Consider the following 15,934-nt stretch of genomic DNA (forward strand, 5'->3'; position numbering starts at 1 on the left):
AACCTGGCTTAAAGAATGCACAAGCCAGGACAGGGAGGTAGAACACACAGCATTTTTGTGACCTAACTTGGGATGCCCCATAATGTCACTTCTGCTGTGCTCCATGGTCTAGGCAGCCATAAAGATCCATCTAGTCTCAGTGGAGGAAACCTAAATCTTATCACTGTATGGGAAGAGTGTCAACACCACATCGTAAGAAGAGTTGGTGGGACAGACAATATTGTGGTAGCCATCTTTGAAAAATATCACCTGCCACACCTAACTGGGCTAATTGTGAGGAAAAAATAAAAATGATATGAAATATTTAATCCATGCCTATCACATAGTAAGTGCTTGGTAAGTAAGCAATAGCTATTTTTGATCATTATTGAAGTGGCCCTTTTATACTTTGTACCTCTGCCATAGAACCACATGGACTGCTACCCTCAGACCACTGTGCAGCTCCCTATCCACAGATAACCACTGACAGAGACATACACAGACATGTGGAGGTGTCACTCATAGTCCCAAGTACATGCACAGACCCATGCATGCAGGGCAGTGGTCCCATAGCAGGAAAGGCCTAAGGCACCTTAGGCCCTGAACCTCTGCTTCCCATTCTCAAAGCCAGAGTTGTGGGGTACACAGAGCAGCCAGTTCCCAGGGAGCCCTGTTGTGTGACCACTTCCATTCCAGCTGCCTGTGAGGCCTGGGAACTCTGCATAGTCTTCAGAGGTCTGTCCTTTCAGAAGGGAGGGTCTGGAAGGAAGAGGACGTGATGAGGGGAGACCAGGGGAAGGAGGGAATATGGGAGGATAAGTTTCTCCAGGAACTGATGGAGACTGAGGCCCCAACAAGTGAGGTGTTTTGCCCAAGGTCATACCCAGAGCCTGAGCTGTATAAACTCCAGAGACTGTTTTCTTTATCTCAATACAAAGAAGTCCCTCTTTGGGAATTTTTGTTTCATTGATGAGCCTGGGGACCCAAAGAGGCAGCAGCCATCAGTGAAATGGATGGCCCATTAGGTTAGGAACATCCAGTACCAACTCCAAGCTTATGGACATAGATGGGGTCAGACAGCCTGTCTGGGCCATCAGCCAAGGCTGGGTTCCCAGGGAAGATGATCCTCCTTGATGCTGGCATTGCCTGTGAACAGTATTTTGTTTACCTCTATAGCCTTCTTGAGTCAGAAGAGCCTGTATATGTTACTCTCTTGGAACAAAAGAGACTGGAGAATGGCTACCATCTTCTCAAGGTTAGGGAGGCTGAGATGCTCAGCTGAATGCCAGATGTCAGGGAGGTGGTGATGGGCTATCCCCCAGGGGGGTGGGCTTAAGAACCTGGTCCTGGAGGCAGCCAGCTGGGTCCTAACCCTTACCAGCTAGGTGACTTCTCTACACATCAGTTTCCTGATTTGTAAAATGGGAGCCTAATGATAATAGAGCCCTTGCTGTAGGGCTGCTATGGTGTTTAAGGAGCCAGGGCATACAAAGCAATAGCAGGTACATGGCCCCCTGAAGATTGTTCAGACACCATTGGTGATGGCAAGTGTTCTGAGATGAGAGCTCCTGCCATGTTCCAATTAGGGCAGTTCTGGGGTCTAATAACGCTCTTGATGAACACTTACAGAAAGCTGGACAAATGGGAAAGGCTGGAGACCCCACCCACCCACAGACTTGCTTTCCAGAACTGCATGTCTCCTTCACAATCTGCCCTCTTTTGTCATTTTTTAAAATATTTCTTTAGGGGGCTGGAGTTGTTGCTCAGCGATAGAGCGCTCAGCACATTCGAGGCCCTGGGTTCAATCCTCAGCACCACATAAAAATAAATAATATGAAGGTATTGTGTCCAACTACAACTAAAAAATAAATATTTACAACTAAAGAAATACATTTTTTAAAAATATTTATTTTTTAGTTGTAATTGGACACAATACCTTCATATTATCTATTTTATGTGGTGGGGAAGATCCAACCTAGGGCCTTGGGCGTGCTAGGTAAGCACTCCACCGCTGAGCTACGCCCCCAGCCCTCTCGACATTTCTTTCTTAATTCATGTCTTCCTACCTAGACTGTGGTGTTCAGTGGGACATAGGTCTCTTATCTTTAAATCCCCAGAATAGTGCTTGGCACGTAATAGGTGTTAAACAAATAGTTATTGAACTAATCAACACATGAATAAAATAAAAATTAAAGTAGCTGCTCATCCATTGAACCATGTATCTGTGCAGCCCTTCATGTGTTCCTCTGTCATTGATTCATCCATCTGCTCATCCATCCATGTAGTATTTATTCATCTATCCTCATTCCATCCTTTCATCTGTTCAGCCATTACCGTCCATCCCGTGTCCAGCTTTTGTCATCATTGGTCCCCTGATTGGTCCAGCACTAGTACCTCAAGTGACCAGTGACCAGATGCAGGGTCTTGGCAGGGCTCAGAGTGGGCAGTGTGACTGGAGGCAGGTAAGCATAGCAGAATCCCCCGGAGATGGGGAAGTTGTCAGCAGGTTAGGGGTGAGGTACATGGTTCCCCCAGGCTGGTGGAAGGGTGGTCCCACAGAGCTGGAGTGCCAGGCCTGTCTCTCCTGGAGTTGAGTGGCCTTAGGGAGCAGGGCCCTTTCCTCCTCTCTGTCTTTTGCCTTCCCTGCCTAAGGAGCATTGGAGGGAAGTGCTGGTGAGGAGGGGATGTCTGCTGTGGTGTGGGTAAGGAGAGGAGGCCTGCAGGCCTTCACCAACCCTTTGTACACTTAGCATAACTGTTCTGAGCCAGATCTATTCTATAAACTGCAGACACCCAAAAGGGAATCTGAAATCAGCCTCCAGAGGAGCACTCAGAGGGACAGCAGAACCATGCCTGCATGGGGCGCCCTCAGCCTCACCCTAACTGACCTCATATGAAGGGCTCTGACAGCCTGTGCTGTTGTGGGGTTATCCCTGCAGACCCTGACTCAGCCACTGTGTGCTGCTATTCCTTCGTTTAGCTTCCTTTCATTTTCCTGCCCCCGTCAGCACCCCAGTTGCCAAGGCAACAGGCTTGGATCTAATTAGCCATCCTTAATGAGGCAGCAGCGCCTCTGGCACCAAGTCCTGCCCCCTTCCTGGGCAAGGTTCTCCAGTGAACTCTGCTTCTGGCTTCCTCATGCCTCTGGATCTTTTGGCCTCAGGACCTTGTTCAAACCCTACCTCCTCTGATGAATGCTTTCCCCCAGGCAAAGATGGCCCGCTATTAAGCCCTATGAGAGAAGCCCTAAGGTCGTCTGGAAGCTCCTGGAACCTAGAAAACATGGAGTCATCCCTGCTGGAGTTGGTGAGGGAATGGATATGCCATTGTAAGAACCCCGAGCTACGCAGTCCTCCCAACCACTGAGAGGAAACTGAGGCCCAGGGTTGGAGAGCTTAAGAGGGGTCAGAAGGAAGGAGGTATTCTGATTAGTCCAGCACTAGTACCCCAAGTGACCAAAATGTGGGTTAAGTATTCACAGTGGCCAGAGTGGGGTCCTCATGCCACAGGTGTATGTGCTCGTGTGGAGTTATCTGTGAGATCTGGTTGTTTGTTCTGGACATGGGGCAGTCATCCTCCTCTCCAGACCCATTCAGTCAACTGATCTGGCTAATCCAGACCCTCCCCACAATGCACAGCCCTGGGAGGAGGAAGATGAGGAGCTGGTGTGCTGCCAGGAGTGACTGCAAGCCATAAAAGCAGGTGGGCTCACTGGATTTCTGGTTCCAAACTATCAGAAGGGGGCTTGGGGCCCTCCTAGAGGACCTTTGGTTCTGCCACTCAGGAGCAGAGGGTGCTTGGCAAGGGCCTCCTGCCTTAGGATTGGCAGGCTCAGGATCTTGTAAAAGGCTGGTAAAGCACAGATTGCTGGACCTTACCCCCAGTGGTTCAGACTCATGGTGGGGGCAATGTGCATTTCTAGCACCTTCCCAGGAGATGCCAAAGCCCTTGGTCCAGGAGCTGCACTTTGAGACCGGTGCTGTAGAGAGGCCAGAAGGGGGTACCACAGAGCACATTTTCACTCCATCATTTGTTCACTCTACAAATTGAGTTGAATTATTCTGAGCCAGGCTTCTAGGGTGACCCAAGGAAGACAGGTGAAGTCACAGATTGCTCTTTCATTTATGTAGCACAGGTTTCCTGACACCTCTTGGTAATAGGTTCTGACCCTCAGCACAGCCCCCTGCAGCTCCCACTCTTGTCTGTGCTGTGTGAACTATCCTGGGATTGCCTGCTTGTAGGGGTGACGCTGGCTTTCATCTTGCTACTCTCATGGAATTCTCTGTGCCTGTCTTCATTCTTGGCCTTTTGGGGGATTGCCTTTTTGGAGAGTTAAAATTGCAGTGTTGGATATTTTGGACTCTGAGAAGGCCTATACTACCCGGGCCTGTGGCTGGCCCTTTTAGAAGGTGAAGAATAATTGCCTTGGATTGGCATGGAGTGTGGATCCGCCTGGTTGAGGGCTGAATGGGAGTGTCTCAGTGAAAAATGAAAATAAAAATAAAAAGATCTGGGGATGATAGAGTACCCCTGGGTTCAATCCCTAGTACCACAAAAAAGCAAGCAAAACAGAAGTGGCTGTGGCATATCAAGAGAGTGGGCAGTGCTCTGCCACTGAGGTACAAGCACTGATGTGCCTGGTTTGGGTGGTGAGGTCAGGATGCCCCCACTGCACAGGAAACCCAGGGGAAGCAGGCTTGGGAGAGGAGACACCTGGGAGATTGGTGAGTGTGGGAGCCCCCAGTGTACCAAGATGGAGAGAGGTGAAGTTAGCCAGGGCTGAGACACCACTGCAGGCTGCATCAGAAACCACTCCCAGTGGGGTAAGGGAGCTGGCACAAAAATAGAGTTGACCACCCCCCACCCTCAGTCCTGCTTGAGGGGGTCTGGGATTGGATCTGGCCTGATGTTGGGATTTGAGAAAGCAGGCCCTGATGATTGTGCTTGGAGATATCTGGGAGCACAGTCCAGTAGAGGGGTGAGGGATGTAAGTGCCAGAGTCCCTTCCCAGTGGGGTTTCACTGGCGGAGGGTGAGGGCACTGGAATTCTTCAGAACTGTGCTAGCTACAGGGCAGAGACCAAATTGATGGGGTGGGGTAGGTACCACTACCCTTTCAGTGGTAATCCCCCTCTGTCACACTCAAGTGCTCCTCCCTTGGGCCTTTAACCAGTGTGGAGTTTCCAGGGATGTGTATGTGCTACACACAGGCCTACCTGTCTCTGCCTGCCATGGGTGCCTATTTCTGTGCTGTCTGCCATGGTTGTGGAAACAGGGAAGCGAGTGCCACTGTGTGCAGGAATGGGTCAAACCCTGTGTATCAGGGTTCAGGTCGGTATGGCACCTGAACTATATGTTGATGTGAGGACACTCCTCTCTGACCCATCGTGCACAAGGACCACGCCCAGAGGGCAGCTTTCCTTGCATATCCGCTTGTTCTGTGAAGGTATGTGCGTGCCCGTGTGTGTGTGTGTGTGTGTGTGTGTGTGTGTGTGTGTGTGTGTGTGGTGGGGGGGTGTAAATCTGGCTTCCATGAGTGCCCGCACTGGGACCAGTATGGACGAAGAGTGCGTGTCGCCGCATATGCTCGCCTTTGTCCACAGGCGTGAGTGACTTGTGTTCTGAGGGGTACCGCCTGCGAGCGGTCAGTGCAGCGTGGGGGCGCGGCGGGTGCGAGGTGCCGACGCTCTGGGCGTGCTGTGGGAGAAGGGGCGGCGCGGAGAGGGCCGAGGCGGGAGGGGGGCCGAGGGCGGGGACCCCTCCCCCAGCGGCGCCGCGTGGGGCTCGCCGGCGCACTCCCTGCGCGAGGAGGCCGCAGCGCCACCGCCGGCAGCGCCGCCGCGCTCACATTGACGCTGGAACTGACACCGGCACCGCCACCGCCACCGCCACCGCCACCGCGGCGGGGCTGAACAGCGGAGGAGCGAGGGTGGAAGGGGGCCCAGCCTCCGCGCCATCCCCCGCTCGCGCCGGCGCTCCCGCTCGGGCGGCGGGCCGGCCGCATGCTGCAGATGGTGAAGACCCTGGCCCAGTTCACCATCGCGCTGGAAGACATGCGCGACCTGGGCCCGGCCGCCGCCTCCGGGGAGCCCGCCGGGGAGCCCGGGGGCGGCAGCGGTGCTGACGCCGAGGAGCAAGGGGAGGCCCAGGTACGGGAAGGGGGAGGGGCAGCCAGGAACCTGGGCCTCCGCGGAGGGGATTGGGGGAGTTATGGGCAGATATTGGCTCGCAGTCATCCACCCGTCTGGCCACTGGGTGTGGGGCCTATGATCTACAGTGAGGGCAAGGAGATGGAAGGTGAGGAGTCCTACCAGGTGGTGTGGTTGGCAGGGCGCTAAGGGCCAAGGCCTGATGGCACTCAGCTTGTGAAGTGGGTCAGCATGGAAGCAGATTTGTTGCCGGGGTATCCTGGGTCCACAGGCTCAGGATCCGGAAGGTCTTCCAGCCTCCTTCTCCTGAGCCTTCTGTTGATCCTCAACCCACCCCCAGGTATATGCATGTCTGGTGGGCAGCAGCTTTGCATTCCCCTTGTCATCCTCTCCTGGCTGGACCTCGGAGATGCCATGTTGCAGTAGGAAAGGTGGTGTCCCGATTCCTGGCTCAGTGTGGAGGAAGGGGAGGCATCCAGGGCTGTTGCCATGTCTCCCCTGTCCACTCTGGATCCAGTGGGGTCAGAGGTCCTGTCATCCTGATGCTGTGCTGTATTGTGTGTCTCTCTCTCCACTGCCTCAGGTCTCTGGGTTGCAGGGCCTGGTCCTCAGCTGGGTGCTTTCCTGCATTTTTGGTCTCTGTGCAAGGGTATCTTGCCTTTATGGCTTCCCTCTGTGCATAAGTATCTAGTTGTCTTCATGCTGTGTACATCAGGGTGCCTTTGGGTTTTTATGGCCCCAGTCCCACTAGGAGGAGAGGCCCCCTCTGTCTTCATGCTGTATCCCTTGTCCCCACCTCCCCTTTCCCCACTTCAGGGCCCCATGTAATGAAGGTTCCACTGAGGGGTGAGGGGCTCTGGAGGGAAGCTGGGCTTGCAGGGCTGTCCCGCCCAGAACAGGTGGGCCTGCTGATCTGGTTGACAGCTGCCTTGTCTGTCTCCTGCTTCCCTGGTCTCCCCCCACCCCATGCACTCCACCCGTGTCTGAGCACGTGCAAAAGTGCGCTCCATGCAGTGACAAGGAGCTGGCCTTGTTTTCGGTGCCTTTACCTGACAGCTGAGTGACAGCCTACTGTGTTTTGTGCAGGGAGGAAGCTGGGAACAGTGGCATTGCAGCGTCAGCCTCCCTGTGTTACCCCAGCCCTCCCGATTGTCAGGCCCAGAGCCAGCCCTGTCTCTCAGGAAGCCTCCCTGACTGTGACCCTCACTGTGCCTGTTGGGCCAGGCCTGCCAGGAGGCGTGGGCAGGGGATGGTGGCTGAGGGGCCCAGAGCCCTGCCTGGCCATCCTGCTGTCAGGAAGCTCCCTGCTCAGTTTCACTGAGGTGGAATGAGAGTGAACAGTGAGGCCACGTGCGTGGACACTGCCTGTCCTCATTGCTGTGTTCTCACAGTGCCAGGATGGAGGATTATTATTAGTTCCATTTCATAGAAGAGAGTGTGGAAACAGGGCAATTAGGTGACCACAAGGTCACGAAGCCAGGAAGGGCAGCACTGGGAACCCTGTGGCCTGAAGCTGTGCCATTAGTCTAGGCGAGAACTTGGGGTTCTGGGGCCCTAGGAGTCAGCTTGAGGTGACTGAACAGACTCTGGTCTTGGCTGTGCCATTACTGGCGGTGTGACCTTGGGCAAGTTATGTCACGTCTCAGACTATACTCATTGGTACTATGGAGGTGACAATACCTATGTCACCTGTATGAGGTTGGAACAAGAAACTGGGGGCAGGAGACAGGAGCAGACTTTTGGGGCTTTCCATGGGAGATCCCTCTGCCCCTGAAGCTGTGAACTCCATCCCAAGGTGGGCCTCCTACTGGAAGCTGCCCTGGGTTTTTATTTTTTTATTTTTATTTTAAGACAGGGTCTGTATGTTTCCTGGGCTGGCCCCTGAACATACGATCCTCCTCCCTAGTAGCTGGGATTGCAGACTGCTCTGATTTTTTTTTTTTTTAAGGCCTCTGACGCACAAAAGATAGTTGGTCTGGTTGTACATGGGAGATCTGAGGCAGGGCCTGGTGAGGACATCAGGGCACAGGACTGGCAAGACTGGGGCAAGTCAGCCTCCTCCCTCCCTCAGGGGGGTCCCTCAGACTCCACCACCAAGTTCCAAGCATGAGAGCTTACGTTTCTGGGTGTCTCATTGTAAAACACAGCCTCTGAGTCCCTATATCAGAAGGAGAGGACCTGAGGCGAGTTTGCCACAAGAGGTGAAGAATGGGACAGGCAGGCCAGATGACCCAGAGCTCAGGTTCACCAGGCCAATAGGAACCCTGGGCAGAGCAGTGACCAGGGCAGCCCTGCTTCTTGAGTCATACCCTGAGGGGCCCCTAGGGTAGGGATAGAAGGATGCCACAGACATGGACACCCACCCTGACATCACCACATGCAAAGTATCCACTTGAATCAGCAGGTCTCAAGGACTGGAGTCTCAGGCAAGGCCAAGCTGAGACTTGGGAGAAAAATGGAGTGGGGGACTAAATCAGAGATCGGGAGTCTTCCCCAGGACCATTCTAGGGACTCAGAGGGGTCAGGGAGGAATCCTAGAGTGAAGTCCTCACAAGCAAAGGGAAGGTGTTGAGGCTGGTGTCATCTGGAAAAGCTTCCTGGAGAAGTGGCCCAGGAGCTTAGGGACCGGTGGAGCAGGCAGCAGATAAGCTCAGTCACAGGGTGGGGGTGGGGCAACATTCCCAAGTGGCTTCTAGCAAAGCCTTCCCACAGATCAGGGCTCATCCTGACAGGGGTGGGCACCCTGTCCCTCAGGGTATGGATGCAGGGACTGAACAACCCCTTGGGGACTTTAATTCAGACCTTCAGAATAGAAGCATTGGGGGTTGAGTCTCCTTTTCCCATTCTTAAAATTGGGAGAATAATGACATCTACTTCACAGGGTGATCAGGAGTGTTAGGCAACATAAAATGCCCAGCCTAGTGTCTCAGAGGGCTCAGTAAACTCTTAAGAGAGTTGAGATCCAGCTTTGTCTGACAGTGACTGAACCCTGACACCACCCAGCTCTGTGACCTCTGGCACCAGCTTTACCTCTCTGTTCCACAGTGTCTTTACCTATAGCAGGGGGGTTGGGGGGTGTGTATGGGGGGGGGGGACTGAGTCAACTCCAGGAGAAGTTGTGAAGCCCAGCTAGGTGGGACATGTCCCCAGAGCACTAAGCCAGAAAGTGGGGTTTTTGGAGTTGGTAGCTGGAGTGGGTGGGAGCCTAGAGGCATCTTTCTTGCAAATGTGAAAACTTATGGATTTTTTTTTCTTTTTATATTTTTGTCCTTTTCAAGAGCCCATCAGGGAACCAAGAAGTAAACCAAAGGTCTCAAATCTGCCCACAGCTGCAGTGGGGGGATGGGGTGGGGGTGGAGAGTGTCACCTAACTCTGGGAAGGGGTGCATTTGAAATTCCCACAGGACGAGCACCTGAGCGAAGGCCTGACAGAGTAGGATCCAAGATGCTTTGGAAAACAGCCTAGAGCCCCTCCGGGGTGGGCAGGCCTTGAAGGCCAGGGAGAGGGTGTGGAGTATTCTCTGGGGCTACAGGTGAACCTGCGCGTGGTTGCAGGTGATGGGGTCTGAGGGGAACAAGGCACTGCTTACACTTTGCTCCTGTCCCCACAGGACATGCGGAAGCACGTGACTATGACCCTGCTGGACACAGAGCAGTCATATGTGGAGTCACTGCGCACCCTAATGCAGGTGAGATCCACAGTGCAGTCCCCAAGGGCAGCCTTCTGAGGCTGGGGGGCCTCGGACAGGTGGGAGCAAACTCATGCCAAGGACAAGGGGCCTAGGCCAGAGAGCTGTGACCCTGAGACACACCACCCTTCCTTGGAGAGCTCTGGATGTGGCGACCCCAGAGGAGGAGGAAGCCCCTTCCAGGGCAGAAGAGAATGGAAAGGGGTCAGACCAGGCCACCCCAGGGCAAGAGTCCCACCACACATTCCCCAAAAGCCCTGGACCTGAGCTCAGAGCCGTGCACTCCCACTGGTGTGCCCCCTCTGTTTTTGTAATTGATTGGGAAAATATTCGTTGAGTGGAACTAAATGTTGGGCACCTGCTGGCTCAGGCACTGCTCCAGGTTCAGGAGGCACCAGAACAAGTGAGATGAGCCCTGCCTCAAAGCCCTGAGGGACAATACCTGAGTTTATGGGGCATTCTAAAAGCAGGGAGGACACCTGCCCCTTGTGGAGTCAAGGAAGAATCCCTGGAGGAGGGGCAGACTTCTCAGTAGCAGGGACAGCATGTATAAAGTCATGTCCGAAAGGGTCCTGTGCATTCAGAAGCCTTCGTGGTAGCACAGAACATCAGGGGTTGGTTCTATGATGAGGCTGTGAAAGCCCACAGGAGCCACAATGTGGTGGCCTTGAACACCAGGAGGAGGGTCTGGACTCCACCAGAGGCCCTAGAGAATCAGTGAACGGCTTGAGCAGGCCAAGCTCCTGCCCTGAGTCATGCTTTCTGAAGTCTATCTGTCAGGGAGGTGAGTGGCAGGAGAGGATCAGGGCCACTAGAGGCAGAGGCTGCAAGGAGGAGAGCTGGGGCCAAACACTTAGAAGGTCCGCTGATCAGGCCAGGGATCAAGGGGGAGAGGAAGGGGAGCCCAGCATTGTGCCAGAGTTCCTGGCCTGGGAAAGGTAGCGCACAGGAGAGGGATGCATCTGGGGCAGGATGGTGAGTGGAGGTTTAGACGTGTGGAGTCTGGGGAGACCCAGAGCCTGGCTGCACATGCTGAAGTGGAGCCTGCTGTCACATGAAGGATAAATTTGCTCAGGCCACCCAGGCAGATAGGAAGAGGGGGGAAGGTGGAGCCCTGGAAATATCCGCAGTGTTCGTTCACTCATTCATTCTGTAAATCTGCAGCGAGCTCCGTCTTGCACCAAACACTGTGTTCTTCAGCCAGGAGTGGGAGGGGTGCAATTCAGCAATGAGCATAGATGATATGGACCTGTGTTCTGGAGTTCATGGTCTATGGCAGAGACCAGCAGTCACCAGCCAGACAAATCACACATGATGAGATGTGGTGATGCAAAAGTTTATGAGAGCATATACATATACAATGGATATTTCTTAGCCTGGAAAGGAAGGAACTTCTGACATAGGCTACAACACAGAGGTGCCTTGAGACATTATGCTAAGCGAGGTGAGCCAGTCACAAAAGGACAGATACTGTGTGATTCCACTTCTGTACCTGGAGTAGTCAGTTTCTTAGGGACAGAAAGTGGAATTGTGGTTTCCAGGGCCTAGGGAAGGAGGGAGTTTGGACTTAGTGTTTGGTGGGTACAGAATTTTGGTTAGGGAAGATCAGAGGTTATGGAGACGGGTGGTGGTAATGTTTACACAACAGTATGAACATACTTAATATGAATGTACTATACTGCACTTAGTGGTTAAAATGTAAATTTTCTATTATGTGTATTTTGCCACAGAAATACATTGCTTTTATTTATTTATTTATTTATTTTAAAATGTGCACAGGGGCTGAGGCTGGGGCTCAGTGGTAGAGTGCTTGCCTAACATGTGTGAGGCCCTGGGTTTGACCCTCAGCACTGCATAAAAATAAATAAATAAAATAAAGGTATTGTGTCCATCTGCAACTAAAAATATTTTTTTAAAAAGCGCACAAAGATAGAATACAGAATGGGGTCTGCCTTCCTGTGGGGGGTCAGGGAAGGCTTTTCTGAGCTTGGGGTGTTTAGCAGAGACACAAAGGTGAGTAGTATTTCAGCAGAGAGGGACCCTGGGGGGATGGTTCCAGGCAGAGGGTATAGCAGGAGTAAAGGGTACAGTGAAGAAATCAGAAGAAACCAGTGTGACTGCTGGCAGGGAGGTAGGACTAGGCCATGTGGGGGCTGTGGGCTGCTGGGCAAGGACTGGGCTCTCCTGTAAGCACAAGAAAGCCATAGGAGGGACCCATCAGATTGCCAGGCAGAAGTGTGATGTGCAAGGGACTGCAAGGGTCCTTTGCCATCCCGTAGGTAAGAGTTGCAGAGTATAGAGTCAAACAGTCCAGGGTTTGAGTCACTTGCCCACTGCTGGATGACCTGGCTTAATTACATCCCCTCTCTGAGCTTTGATTTTACCTACAGAATGCAGCCAGTCATTCCCACCTCCCAGCACAAAGGTTAAAAGATAATGTTACACTCAAGCCCACTGGTGGATAGAGGCAGGTGCAGGGAAGAGCTGGGAGCCGGCAGGGCCGGGAGAGTCTTCCCACCTCCAGGGCAAGCTCAGGGCATGCAGGATGTGTGTTGGAGATGGCCAAGCTGAAAGTGGGGGGGTGGGGGTGGAGCTGGGCAGGAAGGTGTCACCTGGACCCAAAGACTGGCAGTGGTAGCCCTGGAATGTGGGAAGGAGGGCTGAGGTGGCACCAGGAGTTTGGAGTGCAGCTCCAGTGCACAAACTTGCCTGCACCTGTTGGCCTGTACCTGTGTGACCTGGAACATCTGACATAACCACTTACTTCAGTTGCCCCGTTATAGAGCAGGGATGGGAGTGGTGGCTGCCACGAGTGCAGAACGAGGAGAGGTGTGCTTGTGATTTTGAAACTGCCTGTAGCTCTGCCTGTGTTCATATGTGCCCGTGCAAGGTTGCCCCGAGTCTTCACGTTACCTTTTGGGTAGAGATGGTGATCCTCTTCTTCAAATGAAGAAATGAAGCCTCAGACGTTCCAAAATGTGCCAGGTGTAACTTCTGATGCTCATTGAGGGCCAGGCACTGTTCCCAGCAGTTTACGTGAGGTAATTGATACCACCCTCACCATAACCCCCATTTTACAGATGAAGATGAGGCACAGAGAAGCAAAGCAGTGTGTCAAGGTTACAGTTAGGAAGTGCCCTAGCCAGAGAAGAAACCCTGTCAGTCTGACTCTCAGTCCCCACTCCAGTGCACAAACTATACTAGCTGAAGCATAATGATATTCAAATAGAGATTTGCAGCCCCTGTGCAAACTCCTACTGACAACTGCCAACAAAAATAGATTAGTATTGTTTCTCTAGGACAGGAGTTTAAAATAAAGAAGTTAAGTACCCAGGTGAGCAGCCAGAAGGTGGGATTTGAGCCAGGTCCTAAGGCTGCACCTTCTTCTGGGTGTCACTGTCACCCTCAGAGCCTATCTTCAACCCCAAGACTCAGCTAAGAAATGCCCCTTCCCGAGTGCCCTGACCAAGCTCCCCCTTTCCAGGCACCCTTGACCCCTTCTGCTCTACTCTTTTTTTCTGGAGCATTTACTCCCTTCTGGCATATTATGTAACAGTTCACTTCTCTGCTCCCCCTACCGTAGTGTCCCAGGGGCATTTGTTGAGTGAATGTGGACGTTGACCCACTGGTTCTGGGTGGGCTTCTCAGTCTGTTTATTCTTTTCACCCATTGTGTGCCTGCCTCTCTGTGGGGTTCTGGGACCCAGAGCTGCACAATATAGCTTCTGTTCCTTGGAGGGCAGTGATCCTGACCCAGACGAGGTGCTGGCCCACACCGACCAAAGAGCTCTGACGGGGGTGCTGCCTGTCTGCCTCCTCTCCATCACTGTGAGCTTTTTCAGAATCCCCAGACAGTCAAGAGGATTCTGTTGCGCTTGACTTTCTCAAGTTTGTTTTACAAAACAAGCCAGATTTTTAAAAAATGTTTAATATAAATGTTATTGCAACATAGCATATGCTTTTTCAAGTAACACCCTCCTGTTTCTTTTGCCTGTAGTTACAGTGTGGGCCAGTAGAGGGCAACCTCTCCATCAGAGCTGAGCTACATATTCTGGCAACACCACTGAAGCATAGTTGAGGTGAAAAACAGGAATTTTACTCACTGACTGACCAGCAGATCTGAAACCTGTTAAAGCAGTGTTCAGATAATGTCACTTAAGCCTCCAGGAACTCCCCCCCGGGGGGCAGGGGTTCTGTTTTTTTCTGCTTTGCTTTCTGCACGGAAATATCACCTTTTAACTTCTTGTGATTACACATGCAATTGATTCTAGGACCTGGGGTATTCATATTTTAACATCTCTGGAATCGGAGTTTCTCCTGCATTGATAGCATATCATAATTTAACTGGCAGAAAATTTCTTTCCTAAAGATAAGTAGATTTATTGAAATATGACTTACTTTTTTCCTATTCCTTTTCTTGGTGTGTTTTATCTGATTGCATGTAAGCTCTTTCAGGTCAGGGATTTGGGTCTTTCTTGTCCACTGCTGTCTCCCGATTCCTAGAACAGTGCCTAGCACATACTCAGTGCTCAATATTTGCTGAATTAGTGTGTGGGGTTCTCCCAGAGAGCCCTAATCTTCTTGGCTTTCTTATTCTAAGGTCCATGCATCCAGAAAACCTTTCCTGATCCTCCTTATCCCATCTTGTGTCAGGTCCTAGACTGGGCAGGAGGGCAGGCATGGGGATAGGTCTGCCTACCCCCTGGAGCTCCTAGTCTATGAGGGGGGTGTGGGAGACAAGGCACTGAGCCATAGGCCCAGAGGATTCTGTGTGCACTCATCCTGGTACTTGTGCAGGTGGTGTGGGGTGCCATCTCTGCAGGAACATGCCTTGACTCTGTGGGTCCCCCAGGGCTACATGCAGCCGCTAAAGCAGCCAGAGAACTCCTTGCTGTGTGACCCATCACTGGTGGACGAGATCTTTGACCAGATCCCCGAGCTCCTGGAGCACCACGAACAGTTCCTGGAGGAGGTGCGGCACTGTGTGCAGACCTGGCATGCCCAGCAGAAGGTGGGGGCCTTGCTCGTCCAATCGGTGAGTGCCCTGTGTGCTGCCAGGCCCCCCCCCCATCCTACCCACCCTGGATGGACACTGACTCTGATCCCTATCCCAGGACAGTATCCTGGGCTGACCCCCTTGGGGGCCCAGGGATTCCTGCCATAGTTCAAGGTCAGCATCAAGGTCCAGGCAGGTGGCCACACCTAGTGACACTGAAGTACTCAGTCCAAGCTAGGGTCTGTCACCTTATCTGGCCAGATCAGTTTGTAGGCTAGTTAGGGACATTTTAAGATCCTTTTAGGTTCAAGGCTCTACTTCACATCATAACGAGCATATTAAATGACATTCACATTCCAAAATAGATATGATTTTTTTTCTATTTGTAAAATTTTTGGAAGCAAAATTTTTGCCTTGGTCTCCTAAGAAGCTGGGATTACAGTCATGTCCTGTCACGCCTGGCTTATATTCATCAACTTTAAAATGTACTGTACCTACCTCACAGTGTTGTTGATACATATAATGTATTTAGAATAATGCCCAGCACACAGTAAGTGCCAAAGAGCTAGCTACAATTATTGTAATACCTGATGGTGGGCTGGGAGTGTAGCTCAGAAATAGAGCACTTGCCTAGTATGTGTAGGGCCCTGGGTTCAATCCTCAGGACTTCAATCAATAAAATAAATACAAATGCCTGATAGAAAAAAGAGCTGGTCAGGATGAGGTCGTGTCAACATCAAAGCCCACATGAGGGTCAGGGCAGTTGTTTGGGTCCAGGTAAAGATAGGGGTTGAGGTCAGTACCAGCATCCACGTGAGGGACTGAAGTCAGTACCGGCATCCTAGTGAGATCTGAGTCAGCATCAACACCAGCTCAGGGTCAGGACTAGGGTTAGATCAGTGCCAGCCACTGGTTGGGGCTGGAGTCCATACCAGAGTCTGGCCACTCTCTGGGATTTGGCACTTCCAGGTTTAGGTGCACCCAGGAGCTGGTTGGTGAGGGCTGTCTTTCTGCTTCAGGCTCTGCCCTGTCTTGCCCAGAGACAGAGAGTTGACACCTCAAGGAGGCATGGACTCAGAGGCCCAAAGGGGCCCTGAAACACCACTAAAAGTCACTTAGCCTA

General features: G+C 52.3%; 1 protein-coding gene across 1 annotated transcript in view; it reads left to right on the forward strand.

Annotated features, from left to right (window-relative positions):
* The window catches only part of Arhgef17 (Rho guanine nucleotide exchange factor 17), a 58,448-nt gene that overhangs the window by 28,482 nt on the left and 14,032 nt on the right, over window positions 1–15,934 (forward strand). The window contains exons 2-3 of the mRNA XM_046441911.2: window positions 9,739–9,816; window positions 14,668–14,850. Coding sequence (XP_046297867.1) covers window positions 9,739–9,816; window positions 14,668–14,850 — 261 coding nt within the window. The remainder of the gene's footprint in view (window positions 1–9,738; window positions 9,817–14,667; window positions 14,851–15,934) is intronic.

The sequence above is a fragment of the Marmota monax genome, unplaced genomic scaffold, assembly GCF_021218885.2.
Source record: "Marmota monax isolate L192 unplaced genomic scaffold, Marmota_monax_Labrador192_F-V1.1 WCK01_AAM20220418_F8-fsc00068, whole genome shotgun sequence".
In the NCBI taxonomy this organism is placed as follows: domain Eukaryota; kingdom Metazoa; phylum Chordata; class Mammalia; order Rodentia; family Sciuridae; genus Marmota; species Marmota monax.